At 46.2% G+C, this 18,174-nt stretch overlaps 1 protein-coding gene and 2 pseudogenes across 1 annotated transcript; 2 read left to right on the top strand and 1 right to left on the bottom strand.

Moving 5' to 3' along the window:
• Positions 1-3,420: 3,420 nt before the first annotated feature.
• Positions 3,421-6,738, bottom strand: LOC125556322 (uncharacterized). The gene is made up of 5 exons (XM_048719073.2): positions 6,191-6,738; positions 5,764-5,873; positions 4,414-5,325; positions 4,177-4,314; positions 3,421-4,037 (listed from the first exon to the last, which is right to left on the bottom strand). Exons 1-5 carry the CDS (start codon positions 6,261-6,263, stop codon positions 3,660-3,662), a joined length of 1,611 nt encoding a protein of 536 aa, XP_048575030.2. The 5' UTR covers positions 6,264-6,738; the 3' UTR covers positions 3,421-3,659.
• Positions 6,739-11,892: 5,154 nt separating this feature from the next.
• LOC147972052 (uncharacterized) lies at positions 11,893-14,705 on the top strand (annotated as a pseudogene).
• Positions 14,706-15,066: 361 nt separating this feature from the next.
• Positions 15,067-17,675, top strand: LOC147972051 (serine/threonine-protein phosphatase 7 long form homolog; annotated as a pseudogene).
• Positions 17,676-18,174: the final 499 nt, after the last annotated feature.

Genomic DNA, 18,174 nt, shown 5'->3' with positions numbered 1-18,174 from the left:
GCCCCCAGGAGCCCGATTTTCGCCGGCCTGGGCCGAAAACAGCGCCGGCGGACCCAGGCCGAACCCGGCGCGCCGGGGGCGCCAGGCGAACTTTTTTGGCGCGAAAAAGCTGCGGGCCCGCCGCGTCAGCGACACGGCTCTCTTCTCGCCCCTTCGTCGTCCTCATCGCCTCGTTTTCCGCAGCGAATCAATGCCAAAGCTGCCGCGCCGGTCAGCCTGCGCCATTGATGCCTCACGGGCGGCGCAGTGAAGGCCGGACGACATGCGTCCCTTGCCCGCCACGCGTACACACGGCGGCCACGCGTACAGGCGGCGTCTCGGCCTATATAAGACGCGTACCAGCGTGCTCGGCGACCACACTCTCTCGCCGTCGTCGTTCCTCCCTCTCTTCTCTCTCGCCGTCGTTTCTCCCTCTCCTCTCTCTCACCGTCTCCAGCCATGGCCGAGCGCTTCCCTGGTGACGGCGCGGCGGCGAACGGCTTCGGCCGCCGCCATCTCCACGAAGACGAGGCTCGCCTCCTTTACGAGGCCGGGTACCCGGTCCCGCCGGACATGCGGGTGCCTGGCGCGTGGAGGATCAGCGCCGGCGGCGTGCCGGTGCCACCACCACCCACCGGGGCGGCGCGGCGTGCGGAGATCGCACGCATCCGCGCGTCCCTGCCGCGGGCAGCGAGGGAGGGGCCACGGTACGTCCCCGCCAACCCGGGGAGGGATGCAGCAGGGACGACGGAGGCGCAGGCGGGCGCGGCGACGACGATGACGACGGCGGCGACTACACGCGGTTCTACCGCCTCCTCGGCATGTAAACCGCGTGGGCGGGCGGCGAGGCGGGCGGCGAGGGGGACGGCGGGGGTAGCCCGCCGAAGTTTTTTTTCTTTTTTTGTAAAATATGTTTAAGTTTGAACGAACTCGCCGATGTTTGCGTTAAATTTCAGTCGTGTTTGCGCCGTATTTGAATTTAAAAAAAAACATGGGCGCCGCGACTGGGGGGCATCACGCCCCCAGTGCGCGGTTTAGCGCCAGCGCGCCCCCAGGGGGCGATTTTTAGGCGTCCTGGGGGGGCCGAATAGCTGGAGATGCCCTCAGATCGCTGGCAGCCTTGCTTGTGGCGCGACCTAGTAGGCAGGCTGCGCAGAGCTCCATGGTCGCCCGTCTAATCAGCTATGACTAGTGGAGGATCTGACGCTACGGTTGCGGCGGCCGCCGCCGGTGAGCACGACGGAGGCGGAGCCGTGAGTGCGAGACACAGGCGGAGATCAAGGAAGAAAGTAGGTTCCACAGCCTTGGAGCAGCACGTGGTCAGGGGAGGGAGGCGACGGGAGCGAGCGAGGCGTGGGCGAGAGAGCTAGGTGCCGCGAGCGAGCGAGACAGGGAATTGTCTCCCGATGCCGCGAGGCGTGGATCCTATCCCGGGGATATGGCGAGGATCGGGCCGAGAAAACCTCCGAACTTCGAGGGTCCAAATGTCCACACAGCTAGCCCGGGCCAGATTTTCCGCAAGGGCTTTGCACCCGGGGAGGCCTCATTTGGTTGCAAGGTAAAAGAAAATCAGGGTAGTAAGCCCCGTGGGGGAGTTTTAGGAGTACAGAGGGATCCTCTCCCACCACGGGGCAGATTCAGCCCTATCCCCGTGCTAGTTTGGCAACACCCAATACAGGAGGCGAGGACCGGGGAAGGCACTTTGACTGACCATCACTGAAGGTGGTGGAGCCGTGGAGGTGCTACTCTCGATAGCTAGGAAAGGAAATCGAGAGGCGGTGCGCCGTCGTATTGAGGGTTTTCTCCCCGACCCCCCGAGGCGTGGATTATTCCCTCGTGGAAATGGGTCAGATCAGGGACGAAAACCCGTGGTCAGGGAGCAGCCAAATGGGTCGTGGGCTTACCCGGGCCTAATGTGCCCCGCGGGTCGTGCGCCCTGGTTTTCGACGGGGATCCTCACGGGATTCCGGACAACCAAACGAGGCCGGAAGGGGCCAGGATCCCAGGGGGATCCCTGGGTTACCAAATTAGGCCCAGGCTCCTCTACCGTGCACGGTAGGGAAAATATTCTACGGGATGCCCCTGTTCACAACTACATAGGAGACGGCCGGGAAAATATGCAGTGCTAGGGTCCCTCCCGTGATACCTCATGGTGCGATTGGATCTGCGTGTAGGGATAGGCGTAGAAACAATTTGGTTTTTAATGACAAAAAATATGTCAGCACTCAGCAGCCCTGACATGATGGGCCCACCACCCAGCACATGTGACAAAAAAATGGGCAAAAACGACAAATATGACCTGCGGTCGAAATCAATTAACAAACTTTGTTGGTGAAAAAATTTCGCCCCACTGACCCTTTCATGTAACGCCCGACAGCCAGGCGCCACACTAAACTGTGCAGTGCCTGACTGACATGCGCTACACATTTGGCCAGCGTCGCACCCCAGACTGACTGAAAATTGCTAAGTCAGCATGCAACGCCTAGACGCTAGGCATTGCACTAGTGGCCGCTTCATCTTGTAGTTGCAAATGGTGAAGCCACTAGTGCAACGCCTACACATTAGGCGTTAACTCTCAGGCGTTACACACTGACTTAGCAACTTTAGTCTGGCAGCGTCGCATTCCAGACTGTCAGTTAGGCGTTGCACATTATAGTGTGGCGTCCGGCTGTCGGGCTCTATACGAAGGGGTCAGTGGAGCGGAAAAATTTCGCCAACAGTTCAGTTTGTGAATTGATTTCGACCATAAGTCAGAACAGTGATTTTTGCCCAAAAATATGTTTGCACCTACATGCACCTCGGGATTCACATCGGTCAGCCGTGAAGCGAACTCTTCATTATGTTCGCCTCACAACATCTTCGGCCTGCTCCCTCTGCTGTTCTTTCAGCCTTTTTCAGATGCAGACTAAGCAGGAAATCCTGATGATCCGCGATCCAAGAGGGGGGGGGGGAGGGGGTATGCGGTCTCTTTCGGCCCCAACCTGATCGCCTGGAGTGCTCTCAAGCAAGTAGCAAATGCAACTGTAGAACTTATTTCGGTATAGTCTTTGCTTCGTGAGTTACGAGTACCTCAACGACAACCATCGGTTCTTTGATGTGATAACATTGGTGCTACACACCTTTCGTCCAATCTAGTATTTCAGATCAAGTTTATCTTTTCTAAAAATCAGCTTGCGGACATCATCACCAAGCCGTTGCCATTACCCTTGTTTAAAAATTGTCGGCGCAATCTCAACTTGCGGAAGACGGTTGAAATTGAGGGAGGGTATTAGACTTGTATGTAGCTTCATATATGACTTGTAGTTGTACATGTAATCTCTTTATAAATATATAAACACCAACGCCACTAAATTTTGTTTAATAAAATAAATGTGTGCATCATGTGATGAGATTCCTACTTCGAACAAAAAAATATTTTCCTTTTTGTTTGACCATGATACCTCACAGCTTTTGTACCCAACTATAATCACTAGTCAACTAGTGCAATAGGTACAGCCCACTTAAAATACAAGCCTAATCGATCAGAACAAGAACAAAAGAAATGATGCAAATACCACTTATTCTGGCCGTGTAGAATCACGCGCGCACGCACACACAAGGTGCAAGAAAGAGAAATTACAATGGCAAAACATGCACCTGGGTTAAAAGACGGGAAGAGCACCTTATTCCTGGCCTAAATTTTAAAGAGTATTGCACCGGCTGCAAGGCTTCACAACTTCTAACTCTACGGTAGATGGAACTTTCCCCAAAATGTGTCTTTCCACGGCCAAGAGTGCTTTGCGGGCTTCCATCCTCATATACTTGTTCATTCGAAGGCATATACCATTTTCACTTTTAGAACACAAAATTTCATCATCCCCAGAGATGCTCAGTGTAAGGTACTCAAGCGACTTCACATTCTCAAGTATATGGCATGTTAGCTCAACCATGCTGTTTGCATAACAGAAGCCAATGATATGCACATCCTTTATGTTCCTATGCATGTGGCCTGGCATCTGGATTAGATTATGAGAAGAATTTCCTAAAACTGATTCTTTCCTCACGCGATCTGGCTCTACCTACATTGGATAGATGGCAATGTCAATAACAGTGAAAAGACAAAACATATACTTGTATTAATGCTATATAACTTAGTAAAACTGCACATAGTTTTGCTAGGGGTGTATGTACAACTTCTACTACACTCTGTAGACTTACGGACAATACAAAAGTCTCCAAGGAAGGACACGCATCGAGTAAAGAAACCAGAGACAAATAGTCATAGTCTGGGGTAAAAAACCCAATACATAGTCGTTGGAGGTGGAGAAATTTGCCAGGTACCACCAGTGTATCCATCTGCATAAAAAATGATTTAGATTAATTATCCCAGTAAAGTACAGGTTACTGCTTGTTGCGTAGTTCTGGTGTCTAATAATCCAAACTATAAGAATATACCGGATAATATGAAGATATTTCAAGAGCTTCAAGATTTGGCACCACGTGCAGAAGATCGGCACAAGCATGATGAACAACGTCCTGATCTGAAGCATCAATGTATAGGTTTTGCAATGAATCACCAAGAGATAGTCGTACTAGGGTACCACGATATCCAAAACTGTACAGATGAGGGGCTTTGCTCTTTATCACTTCCAGATTTGTACACTCCTCGACAACCAGGTGGCTAAGCCGCTGCAACAGGCTAGGTATCTCCAGGAAAAATAATTCATCGCAGGACCTGAGTGTCAGTTTCTCCAAAGCAATTGAACTGGAAAAAAGGCACCTTAACTCATTTTCTGTAATACGCACAAAAAAAAAATTTAGACTAGTCAGGCTTCTTAAGCGGCCAAGTGCAACCGTGGGACGGAGGGCACAGTTGTTGAGATAAAGCTGCTGGATCGACTTGCCACTCCCATCTAAAAGTGAGCATGGAAAGTTGTACACAGTTACATGTGATTTTTGAGATATCTTTCGACAAAGAGCCGCATGAGATTTTTCTCGACAAAGAGATGCACGAGATTCAATAAGCCGGAGGTTAAGTTCCTCAATCCCTGGTTTGACAGCAATATGAAGCCAACGATCGAGATCACAGGAGGTGTTGAAAAAGGGGAAATCACATATTTCAAGCTTGAGTGCCTTAACGCCAATGCCTGAGTGGTTTTTTAGAATATGGTCGGTTTTCCTTGCAAGATCCATCGCTACTTCACATGGACATGACAATCCATCCACCCCGTTATCCAAACCCAGTGTTTCCCTAGTTAAGCTGAGATTGGGAAAACAACTCCAAGAACTTCTAAATGAATGAGACATGCAGGCAACACGTGCAGCATCTCGCAGAGGAAGCAGAGAATGTATATGATGCCAAATGTCCTGCATGAACAAGCATTGGTGAAAAGATCAACTTAGGGATTGTAAAGGCGAACAGTTGCTTCAATTTTGGAAAGGAAAAATAGGATCGTATGTAATAACACTAACAATAAGGTAGTTATATCTGAGCATTCAAATGTGCACAAGACCATGTAAACGAATCCAACAGCTTTAGCAGCTACGGTGAAAAACACGAACATATGCACCGCAGTGGACTACGAAGCCAACAAAAGCACAGAGGTAGCACAATCACACGGGAAGAAGTTGAAGCAACTAGTACGGGGATAGCTATAGCTAGGAAAGTAGGAAGTCTAGTCCTTATGAAGAGATAATTTTATTTAGCTAGTATTGATCCACCAATTTGCGCAGCTAGAACCGTCACAGTGATATTTTACTTGCAATATAAGTAAGTTGCTAATTATCAGCATTCTTATGGCGAACCTCTAGAAGGGGTGGTCCTGAATATCTCGATTTTTTATCAAGTCGAGAATTTTCATCATGTATGCAGGGTGAGTCCTTCCTTTTAGCCAGGGATGAAGTCACCAGTCCATCTGCGATACACGATGCATTGGTTAGACACAATAAAATTACAGGTATATTGCTCTTTTATTCTTCGGGGAAAAGAAACTGTAAACGGCAGATACAATAAATTTTGTACAGATCGACCGCCGCCCAGCCCTCTTGGTAAGACATTGAACAGATTACAGATTATTAATGGCAAACAAAGAAAAATAGAGCTTGGTTATAGGCTGTTGATGCTAAAAGAAACGTGCTGAACTAGATGTCATCAGGACATGAAGACACAACACATGGCAGAGATGAATAAACAGAGCGGCCGAGCTAGGGAGGTGAGAGTCGGGCGGCTTACTGCGGCCTTGAGTTGGCCGGCGACGCCGATCGCGCTGCATAGACATGAGCCGATTGAGTGCCGGCAGCCCCATGGTACGGTGCGACGACGCCAGGCTCGAGAGCACAGATCAGGCGGAGCGATTCTCTTTCTTTCTCTCTCTCCAGGTCGGCTGCTCTATCTATTATTTTCAGTTTTGAGGCAGCAGGGAGAGCTTTATCTGAATTCGGATCCAAGAAAGAAGGCGAGGCGGAAGGGGGATCGATCGCGTCGGCACCGGCCGCGGAGGGGCAGCCTAACGAAACAAGACACCGGGGGAAGCCCGACTGACGGGACGGGACTCCACCACCGCACACACACCGTATATTCTTTGAAAAACTCTGTAAATCAACCGGCTGATCCCTTCCTCCTGTAAACCACCTCCTCCTCTCGACACGTGCTTATCAATGAAAAGTTAGCGAATCGGAATATTTTTTTTTGAGCATCTGTACAAACACAAGCGCTCATATACACGCGCATACACTCATCCCTATGAACGCACACACGCACACCCTATCCCTATGAGCACCTCCGAGAGACTGAGCCGGCATATCCACTGTCCACCTAACCAACTCAACCACAGGTTGATTCGCAGCCAATCGGAATATGACACATGCTTTAGTAGGGGCTTTGGAGGGGTACACATTTGTGTGCAACTAGCTATTAACGCTGAGAATTCTAATTCACTTTGACATTGGCTGCATGGGCATGCATGGCCGGCACTTCCTATTGGTTTCCATGCATGGTTCGCATCCAGAGGTTGATTTGTTTACGGATTTGCTATTTTTCAGCTGACTGATTTTCAATTTGCTTTCATTCAAATTGTTGGCCGCTCGCTGAGATTCACGCTCGGTCCTGTTGGCTTTGTGCTGGTTTTCGGGCTTGTTTTTTTTCATCGGGCGCGGTTTTCTGCTTCAGCCCGTTTGCAGCGCGCCATAGTCTTCAGCCTGTGCGTCTGAGTTTTTTGTAGGAGCTTGCAGCGTGCCATAGTCCTCCATGCCGTGGTCTTGTGTTTTTTGTTGCGGATGTAGGCCAAATCCCGCCCGGTTTGAATTTCATAGGCCATTTCCCTGGGCAGTGTTCTACTGTTGATGTGGATGTACGCGTAGACGTAAGTTCTCTGCTGTTGATGTGTAGGTAGGCGTATAGGCGTTAGTTTTCAGGGGTGGATCCCGTGGCTTGACTTCTGAAGATCGAGTTCTGGTTGTTCTGTATTGGGTTGTAGTTGTAGTTGTAGCCCCTAATTTTACTCATGTTTTTGTTCCACGCCGTTGTTTTATCCCGCTGGTTACTGAATTTTTCTGTTTGGACGTTCCCTTCTCTGTACCTACCTGAATTTTATGCTTGTTTTTTCAGTGTTCCCCCATAATAGGAGTGTATGTTACGCTGAGATTTACCTAGTATTGTATGCAGTTTTGCTGTGCGATTTTTAACCCAATTAGCTGCCCCTATAGCTTCATTGTACCTCGTCCTGTGTAGCTTCACTGCAACCTCATGCTTTTCAGTGTTTTTGCCATAGTTTCAGTGTTCATTGCATGAGGATTCTTTTTTCTTGTTGATTGTTTGGTCCAGTAGCATTGGACTAGCTCTGAATTTACAGCTGGCATTGGTGTGTTAGTAGCATTGGTCCAGTAGCATTGGATTAGCTCTGAATTTACTCTGTATTTGTAACTCTGATCTACAATGTAGTTCAACTAGTTCAACTTTTGTTTCTTTAGTCTATATTGTGTCTCTGAATTTCACTGCAATGCCCCCAGTTGTGTTATGATGTATCTCTCAAATTACTCTGTAATGTGTGTCTTTATTTCACTGTAATCCACCAAGTTATTATTACGCAAATTATCTTTGAAGTACACTGTAATGCGCTAGAATTACAGTCTAATGTATCTCTAATATTTTCTGAATTTCACTGTACTGTTATCTGAATCTCTAAATTACAGTCTAATGCGCCAATTGTGTTATGTTAATTTGCGTCAGTATTTATAGTGTAAATCCCACAGTTTTTGGGTGTAAATTGTATCAGCATTTGCACTGTAATTCATGCCCTTTTTTGATTACTCTGTAATTTGCATCAGTATTATAGTGTAATCTCCTCAGTTTTTGACTGTAATTCTACATCCAGCCTTATTTGGTGTGTAATGCCCCTCCAGTGTAATTTGGACCAGTATTACAGTGTAGTTTCCCATATTCTTTCAGTGTAATTTGCCTGGATTTTATAGTGTAAGTTGGATCAGTATTATAGTGTAAGTAATGTATGTATTTTGTTTCAGTTCTTCAATGTAATTGCCCTGATTACAGTGAGCAGTTGAGTTCATGTAATTTTCTATTTTGATTCACTGTAATATCAATTCTGGGTTAATGTAATTTAAATTATAACATATGCAAATAGTTACAGTGATAGCACACAGAAACTTACACTACGGTATTATATTTTTTACTATAATTTAAACGTAAGTCTTGCATTTTCAGTTCCTTTAAGTGGTGTTCAACTGTTTAATAGTTTCGGTGTAGCACTTTCTGACTTTCCTAATTTCTATTTTCTATTCTTTTATTTTATCATGTAATCTGTTTATAGGCTTAATTTTAAGAAATTGGTAGACTCCGCAAGGTTTAGGAACAGGGTGGCCCTGTCGAATCATTTTTTGACACTGCAGATTCGTTTGACAAACCGTTCATGCCTAAGGACTTTGCTGATAATGAATAATTGATGCAGCATTGGTATTACTTTTTGTCCTTTATTTTGCTCTTTTTGCTTTACATGAACCATATAGTACCAGATTACTTACTCCTAACTATACCCTTTTTATGCTCGGGACCTATCTAAGACTGATGGAAATATTAACAAAGCTCTGTTTCACATCTACATGAATCATGTGTGTGAATTTTAATGTTGCTTATCACTCTTGTTTGATTTCTCTCTTCTCTCTGGTTAATTGAATGTTTTTTTCTCCCTTTGTATGTTTTTAACAGAGTAAGATGCTTAAAGAGAAAGATTTCATCTGTCGGAGAACGTATTGTGGTAAGCTACCCTCTCAATCCCCCTCCCCCCTGATTATTGTATCTAGTAGATATTCTGGCAGGTTTTCACTACTGTTGTCAATGCTTGCGCCCTAGGTACAGGGATGTTGTTCAGAGATATGGAATGGAGTGCCTCCTTAAGTTTGCTAAAACAGAGGTCCCTCTTACAGTATTCGGCTTGTCAAATCGATTGCTACTGATTTCGAACTTCTTTGTAACTAAATTTCCTTGTTCAATTTCTTTGGCCTGCTCCATATCTGAATCCAGTGATGTTGTATGTGCCAGTTAGAAGGATAACAATAAAGAGTACATTTAGAGTATGTAACCGCTACAATGTTTTCAGTTCTCTACCTCTTGGTGTTTGTTCTTTGCTTTACCTTATATATTACCTTTGAATGTAGGAGTTGTGTGAATGAATGTGGGCCTACATTCAGAAATGCATTTTCTTCACTTTCTAGTGATAACCTTAGCTATGTATCATCCGTTGCTCCGTATACGTGCACATTTTGGAAAGGAAACATAGGACAATTTACGGTAACATAGGACAATGTATCATCCGTTAGGTAACATCATTTTTCTAGATAGGTTTCGGGGTTTGTCCATCTAGCACTCTCTTACTGTGAGCAATTTACGGTCAGAGTGTTTCAACTGTAAAGACTGCATATCTTACTACTGTAATTCAATTGCAGATTTACAGTGTAAACTCCACTGTAAAACTGTAAATATACTGGTGTAATTCAATTGATTTACACATGTTTCTACTGCAATTTACACTGTAAATCTTTCACTATTTACACTGTAATTTTGGGTAAACTTCAGTGTAGAAAATCTATTGTAATTACACTGTAACTCTATTCTAAATTACACTGTAAATCTTCACAGTAAACACTGTATTTGCACTGTAATTTTGGTGTAAATCTACTGTAAATGACATTGTAAAGATATCTACTGTAATTACACTGTAACTCTACTCTAAATTACACTGTAATCTTCACAGTAAATATTGTATTTGCAGTGTAATTTTGGTGTAAGTCTACTGTAAATTACACTGTAAAGAAATTTACCTTAATAGCACTGTAACTCTTCTCTAAATTCTGTAGTTCATTGTCAGATTTACACTGCCATTGTGTTGTAATTACACTGTATGGAAACACTATTTAAACTGTAGATTCTACTGTTTTTAACACTGTGACTGTACTACAAGTTGATGGAGAAGTGACGCCTTTTCACGCCGGTACCTATGTTTTTTTCGTCTGGGTGTTGTATACAGTATCAGTGAACTTTTGGGACCTATTTTTTCAAGTGTTCTCATGTGTCGTGTTTGTCAGGTGTTTTTTTGGGCGTATTGAGTCTGTCCTAGCTTTTCGGTCTTTTTTGGTATCGGGTCAGGGAAAACAATTGAATGAGAGATCCGTTAGCGTACGTACAACCGCAACAATTTGATTGGCTCGAAAATTTGACTGAAATCGAATTGATTTTCAGTCGACTGTTAAATAGACAGTCCCGTTGTTTACGTCCTTCTTCCCGTTCTTTGCCTGGTTGTCATGTTTCTCTCCTGTCGGCTGGTTTGTTTATTCCTCTTCCAATGTGTTTTGTCCTTTTGCGTTTGTTCTCACTTGCATGTGGCTATTTTTTTTAAATAATACAATTTTTTTTATTAATTTGCACAAATATTACGCTTAAAAAAAGAATTTTAGAAATAATACACCGTCAGCCCGCTGCGGACCGATTGGGCCTAGTCAGCCCACAGCAGGCCGACTGGGTGCACTCAGCCAGTAGCAGGCCGATAGCTGGCCAGCCTGCGACGTGTCGCGCGCGGATTGGGTAGGCCACATCACGAGGGGGGAGAGAGGGAGCTGTCGGCGCGGCGGTCACGGGGAGAGCCCCTGTCAGCTTACCGCGGGCCGATCGGCCAGCTGCGGGCCGACAGGGTGTGGACCCACCTCGCACGGCAAGGCCGGCTCCCTGCGTCTTCTTCCTCCTCCCACGCGAGCGTTCTTCTTCTGTTCTTTCCTTCTCCTCTCCGTACACCAAAATGCCCCCAATTTCTACACCTAAATGAACCATTTATTTGTGGATTTGGCACCGTGAATGGATTCTACTCAGTTAGGGCAACCAAAAGAGACCTCGATCTACTGATGGGGTAGCTCATGGCGGTCGTGGTGAGCATTTAGGTGGAGTTTTTTTCCAGCTCATTGGTGGAGCTTGTTGCGGCGGTGGAGGTGGAGGTGGTGGTGGAGAAGTTGGGGCAGTGTGGTGGAGGCGGTGGAGGTGAAGCTCCGGCAGTTTGGTGGAGTTTCCCGCTCCGATTCCGGTGATTGAAGGCCGTCGTTCGTCGTTCGCACGCACGCTTCAAGGGTATATTTCAACCAACATTTTATTTTTCGTAGGTGCTCCGGTAGTATTTGTTAATATGTTTCGATGTGAATAAATTAGGTGTGTGATTATTGTTAGTTGCTCCGGTAGTATACGTAAATATATTTAGATGTTAACTAATTAGTTGTGTAAAAATTTGTAGTTGCTCCGGTAGTATTAGTTGCTCCGTTAATATTCTGTAATATATAGCTAGCTAATATATAGACATGTCTAATATTTGTTAGTGGGGGTATATTAAGTTGTTGCTTAATACTTGTATTTCGTTGTTGAAAAAAAATAGGTGAGCCGAGATGTCCGATGAAGTGAGCTTCAGATTTTGCTATGGTCCTGGTACTGTCCAAACAACTGAGATGGGAGCAGATCCGAGTGAATTTACTCACATAGATGTGCCAATGAGCGCACCTCAAACATGGTCTGTCAGTCAGTTGAAAGAATGGATTGCGGCAAGTTTAGGTCTTGATACTGAAACACACACCGTCGGTGTTCATGCATTGTGGACACTGTCAAGTTCAATAATTTACTTTTATTTGAGGCCGATAGAGCGAGACTCCGAATGGGTGCGGTGGTTACAAGGTTGTGAACGAAGGGGATGCAATCCTGTTGCTTTAGTGCTTCCCGTCGTGAAGGAGGTCACTGCACATGAAGGCGAGGGTGGCTACGATCCTGGTCATAGCAGTGTAGGGAGGCAGTTATCTATGTCAAATGCTAGAGATGATGGTTACGAACAAGGACAGAGCAGTCAGGTAGAAGGAGGAAATGCTTATGGTTATGAACCATGGGCAGAGTAGTCAGGTAGAAGGAGGAAATGCCGATGGTGATTACAATGGCGAGGTGGACACCGATGAGGTAGATGGGCACATGCAGGACCAGATGGAAGAAGAAGACACCGATGTTGAAAGGGGTCATGCCGATGATTCTGACGAGTCAAATGAAGAAGAAAATGCAGAGGTCCCGAATCCTGCATCGTGGAATCATGACTTCTCATCTGCAATGACCGTGAATGATGGACATGATTCAGCCTGGCAATATCACCAGAACAATATTGTGACGGGTGCTATGTATCCGAACAAGCTAGCCCTGAAAGATGCAATAATTAACTGGGCAATGTCCACGCAAAGGGTTTTCACAGCTCAGGTGTCCAGTCAGAAATTCCTGACAATGGTATGCAAGAACGCAGATTGTCCCGCCAGAGTGCACGGCTTTCTCCCTAAGTATGGCACAAGTTGGGTGATAAGTGACTTAGTTAATCACAGTTGTCTTATTCCCTGCATCCCTCAGGATCATGCCAACCTTTCATCGACGCTTATTGCTCGGTTGTTTTACGATGAGATAGTGCAGGGCAAAGCTATGGAAGTGAAGGCAGTCCAGACAAAAGTCTTCGCCAGGTTCAAGTACATAATTTCTTATGGCAAGGCTTGGAGGGCTAAGCATGCGGCGCTTGAGAGGAGATTTGGTTCTTATTTTGATGCATATGACTCTGTTGTCCAGCTCCTCCAAACCCTGCAGCAGCGGAATCCAGGCACCTATATCGATATCCAAGACATGTTCATGCTAGAGTTCCCAACTGTGAGGGTGCTGCATCGTCTCTTCTTCTCTTTCGGTGTATGCATCGAAGCTTTCAGGCATTGCCGACCGGTGATATGTGTTGACGGTACTTTTCTCACAGGCAAGTACAAGGGTCAGATCCTGACAGTCAAGACGGCCAAAATCAAGTCGTCCCACTCGCATTTGCTTTTGTGGAGAGTGAGAACATTGAAAGTTGGACATGGTTCTTCAGGCAGTTGAAAATATCAGTTGTGAAGGAGAAGCCCAATGTGTGCATCCTTCATATCCGGCATGCAAGTATACTCAGTGCGATAAGGACACTGACAAACTCAGGCCCTGAGGAACAAGTTCCATGGCAGGACTTGCAGAGCCGTTGGTGCATGCGCCATTTGGGGGCTAATTTCTTCTCGCAGTTTAGAAATAAGAACCTGGTGAATCTGTTCAAAAAACTCTGCAAGCAGAACCAGTTATGGAAGTACAATTTGATACGCGACATACTTAATGTGTGCACGCGGAGACACGTGAGGGACAGGAAAGCTGCAAGAGATGCAGCGGTGAGGGCACATGTTGAAGCAGTAGCTGCACAGTTGGCAATAGGAACATCGGCCATGGAGGAGGAGCCTGTTGGGCTATGTGACCTGCCAGGCTTTGACCCACCTGGTACTAGGAGAAGGCTTGGGAGGTCGATTAAAACCTTCGAGCAGTGGATAGAGCATGAGCCTCTGGAGAGGTGGTCTTTGCTACATGACACACATGGAGCAAGGTACGGTGTCATGACAACGAACCTCGTGGAAACTTACAACTTTGTCCTCAGAGGAAACCGAGCATTGCCACTTACAGCCATCGTTGAGGGTATTTTCTATGACACCGTCAAGTATATCGGAGATAGACGTCAAAAAGCAGAGCAGCATATCTTCAACAACCCGAATACACAATACTGTGAAAGAGTCACGAAGTACATGGACAACAAGATGCAAAAAGCTAGGTCACACACTGTAGTCGCCATCGGTAATCAAGAAAGAAGGTTTGATGTCCGCTTAGCCAACAACAAATTCGGATGTGCAAATGAGTTGAGGACGCATGATGTGAAAATTGGTAATCAAGCCTGGCCAACGTGTGAGTGCACATGCAACAAACCGAAATTGCTTCACCTACCTTGCTCACATGTACTTGCTGCTTGCGGGCAGCTTGGAATGGACGCAATATCGTTTGTGTCTCCATTTTTTTCTGAAAGAGTCTGTCCTCAATACCTGGACAGGTGAGCTAATGGGTTTTTGATCAATGGGTAATTTCAACAGCGTCAACCCCGCTGAAAGATGTTACATTCCAAACCCAGAGCATATGCGTACAAGTAGAGGTAGACGGGCAGTGTCAGCGCATCTGGAATGATATGGATGAATCTGAAGCAGGAGGTCCAACTAGGCAATGCATTCTATGCAATGAATTTGGCCATAGGGACACTAATTGTCCCACTTTCGTCACTGGGCGTGGACGAGGCAACCGGGGAAGAAGAGGAGGTAGAGACAGTAGAGGAGTAAGGGCGAGAGGAAGAAGCTAAGCTAGTAGTAGTATGTTCTGAATTTGTATTAAGTGTGGCACTATGTTCTGAATTTGTATTAAGTGTGGCACTATGTTCTGAATTTGTATTAAGTGTGGTACTATGTTCTGAGTTTTTATTAAGTGGCGCACTATGTTCTGAATTTGTATTAAGTGTGGCACCATGTTCTGAATTTTTATAAAGTGTGACACTATGTTATGAATTTGTATTTAGTGTGGCGCTATGTTCTGAATTTTTATTAAGTGTGGCACTATGTTCTGATTTTTTATGTGCAGGAATGTCGGGAATGTGGTTGCTGAATGGGGACATTAATAGGGGTCATCGTGGTGCGATATGGTATGAGCGCAAGCTTGAGCCTCTGGTCACTCGCACTCCTAAGGAAAACTGGATGATACACCCAGGATGGCTTCAGCGGTACATGCTTTATTAATTTGCACACTGACATGCATATTAATGGGAGACACTAACTGAAATGTTCTCTGATGAAGGTTGAAATGGACCGGCCTTTTACCTTTCGCGCGTCTGGTTGAGTCTATCCCGGGTGAGAGACGCATCGCCATCGACGGGTCCTTGCTGAGCTGCTTAGTGGACCGTTGGAGGCCAGAGACCCACACGTTTCACTTCCGATGGAGAGAGATGGCTCCTACTCTGGAGGATGTGTCACTTTTGCTCGGACTACCGTTGGCAGGTCATGCCATAGGACCGTTGGACGCACCGGCTGGTTGGGAGCGAGCCCTTACACAACGTTTTTATGGTGTTTTTTCGGATGCTCCGGATCCGGTATGGGAGCATTACAGACCTAAGTATGAGTGGTTGCTCAATTTTCGGGTAATTTCCTCAACCTCTTATCTTCAAGTTATCATGCATATGGTTTTAAAGAAAATAACTACGGCTAACTAAAACTTTATCTTTGCTTAATGCAGATCCAAAACTTCCGTGCGCCGTTGACTGCGGAACAGATCACTCGGAGCCTGGAGGCCTACTTAATGTGGCTTTTCGGCAAGGTGATGTTCACAGAGAACCATGTTACCACTATTAGCGCGCTCTACATCCCTGTGGCACTCGAGATAGCGAGCGCTCAGATGGCGGATCAGATCAGACAGAGGAGTTGGGGTTCGGCGGTCTTAGCGGCTACATACCGAGGTATGTGCAATGGTTGCCAGCTTACATCGAGAAAGCCAGCCCGTGTTGGATGCCCTCTATTCCTACAACTATGGTCGTGGGAGAGGTTCTCTATAGGGCGACCAGATGTACGTGTTCGTGAGCCTATAGACGCCATGTTTGATGTTGACAGCATCGATATGCCTACTTTCGGTCTGTGTTGGACACGTCGCGAGATATGCACCGTGTTATAGTTTAATGCAACTTTTTTCTGCACAAGAGATAGTTCGATGCTAGCGGCTACTAACTTTTGTTTTCTGCATAGACACTTTGCTAGTGATCAGATCAGGAAGGCATACACAGTATTGAACGAGCAGTTCGATGCGTACACCGGGGTCATCTGGCAGCCCTACACGGAAGCAGCCATACAAGCGAGATACCCTGGTGGTCTGTCTGTGCTATGCACAAGGGACCGAGATTACTGAATGACAAAATCAAAGATCATCTTCGATGTCTTCATCGAGGAGATGGCACAACAGAGGGTTATGAGGCAATTTGGTCTTCTGCAGTTGGAGCTGCCTCCCCTATAGAGAACCCGGTGCCAGCACACATCCACAGGTATTAACCAGTTTTTCAATGTTGCATTATCTTTCATAGTACTCTATTCGAAGCTTTAGGTAATTGTTGAACACACACCACAATTTTAGGACGACAAGGAAGGGCATGATCTGGACAACTGCTGACTGGCTAGTTAGACTAGAGCCGTATGTTATAGAATGGGAGACAACAAACACACATCTATGGCACGAGAATCACAATTTTGATCTCAATGAATTCAATCTCTATTTACGACGCTACATGACCGGAACACGGTTACGCATCGTTGAACACTCCCACCCAGAGGAGATACCGGATCCTACTCCGTCGGATATGTACCCGAGCTATGACACTTCGGGCTCTAGGCAGTACGCGGTAAGATATATTTTCTTTAAGTAATGTTGTCACATACTTTGACGTGCAAGAGACATACATTATTAATCGTCATGGAAATTTACAGGCTACCTTGACACACGAAATCTATGAGGACGTGACCACCTTTGGACGATCACTGTCGTCTGGACCTCTTCTTCAGCACCGTCCAGTGCTACAGCCCTTCTTGGAACGAATTCAGAACAAGATACGGACTGTGTACGAGGCTATCACGTGCACCCCGAGAACCGACGTTGTTCAGCACCAGCACCAGCAGCCGCGTCACTCCATGCACCAACGTCAACCACGTCCACGTCTAGCACATCAGCCGACAACCAGGCCACCCCGTCCTAACCAACCTGACAGTTCAACGTGGCAGCAACCACAGCACTATGGTCCCATGTCGAGCTTCGTGTTTTCTCCACAGCCACAACAGCACGGTCCCTCGTCGAGCTTCGTGTTTTCTCCACAGCCACAGCAGCACGGCCCGTCGTCGAGCTTCGGGTTTGAGCCAGAGCAGCCGTCACAACCAGCAGGTAAGTGTCTTCATTTTTATTGTTTTCAATATTAATTGAGGCGACCTCATTCTTCATGACTAAACGTTCCATCGTGCAGGAGCCTACGGATATCATGCGTCTATGTCAGTATCACATGATATGTGGGGGAGTGATCAACATCCCGAGGAGAACATACATGCTCAGATGTCGCAGCACACCCAGTGGATGAACATGTATTCGACTCCTCCACCAGGCCCCACACAGGATACACAGCATGACCAGGGAGAGTCTGAAATTCCTCCTCGTAACATTAGGCCACCTAACAGGTTGGGATGGTCGCCGCTTCCAGATCCGCCTCCCCGCCAGGCCAGACGTCGTCACTGACGCTTCCATCTATCAGTAGAGACATGACCATCTACTTATGTATGAGACTTATGTCTATTCTATGTATGAGACTAATGACTATGTACTTATGTATGAGACATATGCCTACTCTATTTTAGTACTCTGTTATCTGAACTACAACATCATATTTAGATAGAACATAATGCTCGCACAACAAGACAGTATAAACAACTAGATAGAACTACATCTAAATTAACGGTACGTATGACTAAACTTATAACATACATCATAAAAACTACATGAAGTCATCATCGTCATCCTCCGTCGATGCAGAACTCTTGCCCTTCGAGGATGCAGAACTCTTACCCTTGGACGATGCAGAACTCTTGCCCTTCTAAGAATGCAGTACTCTTGCCCTTGGACGATGCAAAACTCTTGCTCTTTGACGATGCAGAACCCGGAAGCGGCGGCATGAAGATATCATCTTCGTCCTCGCTCTCCTCAGTCCATAAAAATGGATGCTTTTCTGCAGTCCTTCTAAAAGTTTCACTCTTCGG

The sequence above is a fragment of the Triticum urartu genome, chromosome 5A, assembly GCF_056163025.1.
Source record: "Triticum urartu cultivar PI428250 chromosome 5A, HENAU_Tu73, whole genome shotgun sequence".
NCBI lineage: Eukaryota > Viridiplantae > Streptophyta > Magnoliopsida > Poales > Poaceae > Triticum > Triticum urartu.
Note: the sequence above shows the minus strand (reverse complement) of the source record. Positions and strands in the feature narration are given on the sequence as shown.